The 6,989-nt window shown below is 41.8% G+C and overlaps 1 protein-coding gene across 1 annotated transcript in view; it reads right to left on the bottom strand.

The window, feature by feature from the left end:
- Positions 1–2,877: 2,877 nt before the first annotated feature.
- Positions 2,878–6,989, bottom strand: part of LOC104546749 (leptin receptor-like) — a gene marked incomplete at its 5' end in the record, with an annotated part of 11,946 nt that continues 7,834 nt past the window's right edge. The window contains 1 exon segment of the mRNA XM_010192217.1: positions 2,878–3,693. Coding sequence (XP_010190519.1) covers positions 2,878–3,693 — 816 coding nt within the window.

The raw sequence follows: 6,989 nt of genomic DNA, 5'->3' as shown, positions 1-6,989 counted from the left end.
CAGCAGGAAATAATTACGGTAAATGCTCCAGAAGTGAAAGCCATGCACACAGAAAAGAAATCAGTTCATGGTTTATGTGAGGGGAAAAGAAAAACCCAGATCCCGTTTTACTGCAGCCTTTCAAACCCAAGGCTGATTGCAAAAAACAGTCCACACATACCAAATGTGAAAACCAGCTTCTTGCTGCTTCAAACATCAATGGGTTTGAAAAAAGGACATCTGACTGCGAGTGACAAGTAAAAGGAATAATGACACATTTGACTGATTTTCGTAGATAAATGAGCTATACTGAATGCTCCTCAAAATTAATCTGCAAGGTCTTAAAATTAAGGCTTAAAATGTACATGGTTCCTCCTAATTACTTGTCTGGTTTAAACTGAAAGGGCTTTTCCAGGTGGGTATGGAGCCATGGCAAAAATATCCCACAAAAACCTATTTTTCTGTAAAATGACCAACTTTACTGGGAACTAACACCGAATTATTTGTAGTTAGGTGTATCTATGGGGGAGCATTAAGTTTCACCTCTTAAAGCAAATAGAAATGGTGCTGCTTGACTCCTGATGTCAGAGCAGGGATGAAGATGAAGGTCACCCTCCAAACACCTCCTCCTCTGCTGCCCATCGCAGCCTGACGCCATTCCCTGCTATCTCCCTGTTTTCTGGCAGGGACTTGCCCCTCTCTTCCCAATTCAGGTCCGCAGCCCAGGAGAGGCACCAAGTGTGGGTCCCTGCTCCACTCCCTGTCAGATGGCTCCGAGTTCACAACCACGATTTGGGAACCTCAGTTCTTCATCCCGTCACTTCAGTTCTGAACGTGCAACAGCAAATTTGAATTTCCCTGCCTTTTCTAGGAAATCTGCCTGAAAAGGGGTTGTGCTTGCAGGTGTTATTTCTGCATTGCATTTAGAGTTCCTGCATATGTCAAAATAAGGCATCAGTTCTTGACAATCAACGCGCAGACTCACTACAGGCACAAGCAAAACTGCGTCTGCGGGGCATCGAAGGGGAGTTGAGCCTCAAGTCTCCAACAACCAAAATCAGGCACACCTACATTTGCTTGTCTCTGCAGCAATTACACTCAAAATCTGTTCTTTTTACTGAAGCAGAAGAGAGCAGCTCATATTTGCGGTATTTCTTGCACTCCCAGCAGGGGTTTTGGATGAGGCTGTTGTACAGTAAAATCAATGGGAACTTTTCAGTTCTTGACCTTCAAACGCAACCGACTCCCTTTTTCTGGACACAGTAATTAAAGAGATCCAAACCTGGTGATGAGCCACGCGCTCATTAGAGCACCGGCAGGTTTTAATTCCCCTGCTACACAGAGTATTTGTGAAACGAGTACATTGCATTTGTGTCACATTTAACACCCAGAAACAGCGCCGGGTCAGCAGCTTGTCTGAGAAAAAGTGGTGGGTTTTGGTAAAGCTTGTCTACAATTCAAAGTGCAGATAAATACTTGCTTTGGTCCCTTTTGCTCCATAGGATTTATCATCACTGCTAAACTGAAGTGTTTCCACACCTCTCCTACCATCTCCTGTTGTTGCTGGGTTTTGCCCTCTTGTTTTTAATTGCCTGAAGAAGTTTTACATAAATTCAGCTTTGGAATACACAATATATTCATCTTTATCCTCAAAATAGCTCTCTGAAAAGGCACACGTACAAAAATATTTCATAACTATCAAGTAGAAAAAATATACTTAGCTTGTAAATAACTGTGGTTTCCTTTACCTGCGCATCCAGAAAATACAGCCAAGAGGCAAGACTGAATTTTCCTCCTACCTAAAGCTTTTCAGCGGTGGTGAAGGCAAAGAGACTTCTCCATATGAACAGGTTGGCTCCAAAGACCAAAAGTACAGGGTTCTTGGATCAAATCGCTGCCTTTTCTACTGCGGGCCCTTAGGAAAGGGGCGCAGAAGAGATCTTAGTTTTAGGGCTGTGCCATTTGTACCAGAATCTCACGTTCAACCACCAAAATGTGGCCGTTTTCCTTCCAAGTGCATCATTTTACCTGGATAACGCCCCATAATCAATGCAGCCCCGGAAATTTTTAATCTCTGCCTCTTCTTGCAGCTCCCTAAGTTTTTTTCTACTGGAACCACTACTTGTTCAGGGAGTGTTTTATTCACTGAGCACTGCCTCAGTTTCTCTTACAGCTCTCTGATACTACTGATATTTTCCATTTACTTTAAAAGAGACCCCGTAACTGGTCACTGGTCAGCACCTCCCTTTCAACAGCTAAAATACAGCATTCCCATAGCTTTTTCCTGTGGGCCATCCGTGTATTCCCAGGTAAACTGAATGCAGGTGTCTGCTACACATTAAATACATCAAGATTTTGGAGGGAAAAAAGAGCCTAACAAATGTATTTGGTATTTGCACAGCGCATCCGTTTGCTACTGGTCCAAGCAGACACAGATGGATCACAACCTGGTGTCATTTCTCAGCACTCACTGTATCCGGGCCCACTCAGTGACCCAAATCATCCTCAGTGAAATGATATATTTGAGTTTTTCCCAAAAAAAATCACCATACATGTACGTATTTCAGTGCAGGGCTTACAACGGGGCTATGCCCTGGGGATGGCCCACAGCCCAGCACAGAGGAAGCTGAGCATCAGGGGTGCTTACAGACCTAACAGGTCATCTCAACGAGAGATAATTTGGCAGCAGAGGCTCATTTGAGCACAATTAAATCTCTAAAGGAAGAGATGTTTGGAAATCAGGTCAAAAAATTGAAATTCTTCCTACTAAAACCCTGACACTCAAATACAGCGCCAGTCACCCAGCTTCACAACAGGAGAGCACCTGAAAGACGTCAGGAGAGGGGAAAACAGGGGAACAGATCACCACCCAAAACCCAAACCATTCAGAGTATCAAATCACGGTGTGATGGCTTCGGAGGTTTTCTCTGCGGTCTCTTGCGCCTTGGCAGCAGTCATCTGAAACTGGGGCACGTAGGGCACAACGGCTTCATACTGCAGGCTACTCTGGAGAAAGGTGTCGAAGTGAGGAGATGTCTGCTGAAGAAACCCCGCGTCTCTGAGTAGATCGGTCGTGTGGCACGGACACATCACCCCCGAACTTTCTGTTAAAAAAATGTCATCTTCTCCTTTTCCCAGTGAGGTTATCCCCAGGTAATACAGGCTCCGCTCAGGGCTGTCTGTGTCTGTGAAAGCGTCATCCTGATCCGATGGCTCTGAAAATCCCTCTGAGGAGAGAAGGGAAAGGGCCAGAGTCCCACTGGGCCGCGGGAGCACCAGGAGCGCCCCATTCCCCTCCTCCCAGGGGTTTCTTGTGAGGGCACCTGTAACCATGCAATCTCCACCCAAAAAGCAGCCATCAAAACAGCTTCTGCGACGCATTCTCTGCTCATTAAGCCCACTCGATCTGCAGTGACCGATAATGGTGGCGTATTTAATATCAGGCTGCCTGGTAATTCCTCCGCTGGTTTGGTCATCACGGGAGCTCTCAGAGAAGCTGGTGCTGTTGAAATGGCTGCTGGAACAGGCAGAGTCATGTTCAGAGTCTTCAATTTTGGTTAATATTGAATCAAGCACTACAAAATCTTGCGTCTCTTCTTTTTTCAAGGCTTTGGTAATGCTGATGTCTTCCAGCACTATTTCTGGTTCCAGCAGAAGGGGCTCAAATGACATCGCTTCAGGGTGCTTGATAGAGAGATGCTCAAAAGTTTCAGGCTAGAAGAACAGATATCATTTAATGCTCATCTATTATTAAATAACTTTTTCTCACTCCGAAGTTACTGAAGGTCTTATACCCTTGGATGCCCTTATTTTGGGTCAAATTCAACCTTTCTGTAGTATTTTAAGATCATTCCTATCTGAATAGCAGCTGGATAAAGAGAAACATGCATTTATTTTGGAGAAATGTATGCTTTACTATTACCTAGTACAGACATACAATAGCATGAACCGAGAGCAAAACTGCAACTCCTGGCTACAAAGGAAAATTCACTTGAAAACCACCAATTTCCTAATGAATTCAAGACCAAATAAATAGATAAAAAAACAGATTTTGTATATATTAGCAAAGCATATTTTACAGCAGGAAAGCTGCCAAAACAACTAGGAACAAATCAAAATACTCAGAGTAGTGTACAATTAGAGAAAAGAGTACACTAACTCTTAGGCTACCACTTTAGTCCAGACTGGCTACCAGCAACGCCGATGCCCTCGCACGGCAGAGCTGGTTTCTGCCTGCTTTTGTACTTGACCCACACAAACCCATCGCCTTCCTGCACCGAAACCTACCTGCACCCTCTCCTGGTCTTCAAAATAATGTCAATAACCACAAATAAAATTAACAGGCTACTGAAATGAGCTGCAGGCTGCTCCTACACCAACATCTCAAGCCGTAATTAATGGTAATTCCTGTTGTCCGCCTTCTTGTGGCTTTGCTGTGAGTTGGCACAGGAACACATGGCAGACCAACACATGTCCAGTCTATACTGATCATGATTAAATGATATTACATCAAATAACTGGCATTTTCAAATGGGAAACATATTATTGGGAAGCTTTTCAACACCCCAAAACTCACGTTTCCTCCTGATACACCTGCCTTCTTGCAGCCTGGTTTATCCCAAACAGAGATGTTTATATTCCTTACAAAATCTGCTTGCTCCCTCACCCCAGCCCCCAGAATCCACTCGTAAAAATGCATATGGGTACTGCAGAAAACATACAGGTAACATTGCCTGCAAAGATTAAAGACATCACATTCAAAGGCTGGTGTGTTGTTTGGAAAAGGCCACCACTTTTCAATGTGGAGACATCGCTTATGAAAATGGATCAGATATTTCATCAAATACAGTGCATAATCCAATGTCCTGAGAACACTTAATTATATATATGTATAAGTGAATACTAAGTATAATATACATTATATATAAATATAACTATTTATACTAATTATATTTATATAGGTGAATACTATCTATAATATGTAATATATGATAGATAATATATAATACGTGTAACTATATATACTAATATAAGTGACTATATTTGTATAGGTGAATACTGCAGGATTTCCACCCTATAAGCACCTATGGTATAATTTGGCACGAACTGTGTTAAACAACAGGCAGAGCAGTTCCATAAAACTCAGGAGAAAAGTCATGGTTGAGGTCACCAGTTTCCAAACTCTGCTGACCAGACAAAACAAAATCCAAAAAAATCATGGAATTGCAAGCATTTTGCTCTCCTGTTCAGTTTTAAGTTGCATTTGTCTCATAAACCACACATTAAATCTGAGCTGTAAGCCTGTTACCACACCTGAGACAGCTTAAAATCAACATTACTTTGCACTCTAGTTGCTACACACAGGTATCAAAATCTGCTTCTGGCCTAATTTTGCCATGACCAGATTTTGACTTTCATTTATATTTAACTTTACGTATTGCAAATAACTCCACGGACACAGTAGGATAATTTAGGTATCCATGGGTATTTGCAAGATTAGCAGTAATTTCCCTGTAAAGTATTTGTAGTTGTGCTTAAGTGATTTTTCCAACACTATGTCCTTAAAGCTTTTTAAAATTTTACTCTCTTATTGAGCAAATAAGAGGAATTAATAATAATTTTATTATTTTGATGCTATGTATACATGTAAAGGCCTGCCAGGTGGGAGTCCAGGTGCAAGACTTGCTTTAGGTTATGATTTTAACCTGTTGCTGCTGTGCGCAATACAATCAGGATAAAATAATGCTCTAGAAATGCAGTTCTGGAGTACCAAATACCAAATGTGCTATATTGAATATACAAAGTAATGATCAGATTTAACATCGATACGTACCAGGAGAAGACAGGAACTCTACATCAAATGCCTTCAGAAAGACATCACAGCTTTCCAGTAGTGGTATAATAGCTATTTACGTAGTCAATGCTTATTACAACGAAGAAAAAATACCATACATGTACCGTACACTGCTTTTTCTACTGGAAATCCCATGTGCTCATACAAAAGCAGGATTTGTCCCCAAAAACATGATTTCATGTTCTTTTGGCCACTCCAGAGGTGTGCATGAGATGACCGTGTTAATCTGAGACAGGCGCTGTGCCTTCAGGACGATTAACATTAAACATTTTCCAGTAAGATTATTAGAGGCACACTCTCCACTGCAAAACGAGCTGTCAAATATCATGTCAAAATTCCATTTCTTTCATACTTGCACACATAATTTCTTTTCCATTAATTATGGAACAAGGCACATGAATATGGAGCAGCATCGCCCGGGTGTCAGCTTCACCCTCCTTCCCCAGGGAAGACTTCATCAACTTTAACGCACTTATTTCAGCTCTACCAGCTGCCAGGAGAATGATTTCCAACGGGATAAATCCAACGTGCAAATTTTATGCACGTTTGCAATGGGGGACAGTGAGGATTGTCCTCGGCTCCTTTTGCTAGAGATTAAAAGGTTAAATAGATAAATACAGATGCACTGGTGCAACTTACACTCTGTAACAGCTATTCAGAGAGCCCAGGGTGCAGATTCTTAGAGATTTTTGCATGTTTAAATGGTAACAGATGAAGAAGCCATATAAGTAATATGCACATGGGCATTTTCAGGAAAAAGGAAGCAAAAAAAAAAGCAAGGCACATACTTGTGTAAATAAGAGATTTGATCACTTTGATGTGCCTGGGGTCAGCAGAAACTCCCAAGCCTGCGCTCAATTAGAACAAATACTCCATTAGAATTAAAAAACACTTTAAAGGGAAGTCAATAACTGGGCAGATCTTGCACTTAAGCTGGCTAAATCCCAAAGCAAGTGGCAAACTGGGTTCTGGTCTGTAATATGGCCCTTGCTCCTAGTTTTTGTGAGGGCGTTTTAGATTTTTGACAGAGCTACTTCCAGGATTTGTTACTTTTAAACAAATCAGCATTGTATTGTGTCTGTGCTTCCTGTCTTCTGAATATAAATAAAAAATCTTCTAACAATTCTGTATGTTAGCCTGGGAGCTGGCCCAGTGG

This window comes from Mesitornis unicolor, unplaced genomic scaffold, assembly GCF_000695765.1.
Source record: "Mesitornis unicolor isolate BGI_N332 unplaced genomic scaffold, ASM69576v1 scaffold49869, whole genome shotgun sequence".
NCBI classification, from domain to species: Eukaryota; Metazoa; Chordata; class Aves; order Mesitornithiformes; family Mesitornithidae; genus Mesitornis; species Mesitornis unicolor.
This window is presented reverse-complemented; position numbering and strand designations above follow the sequence as displayed.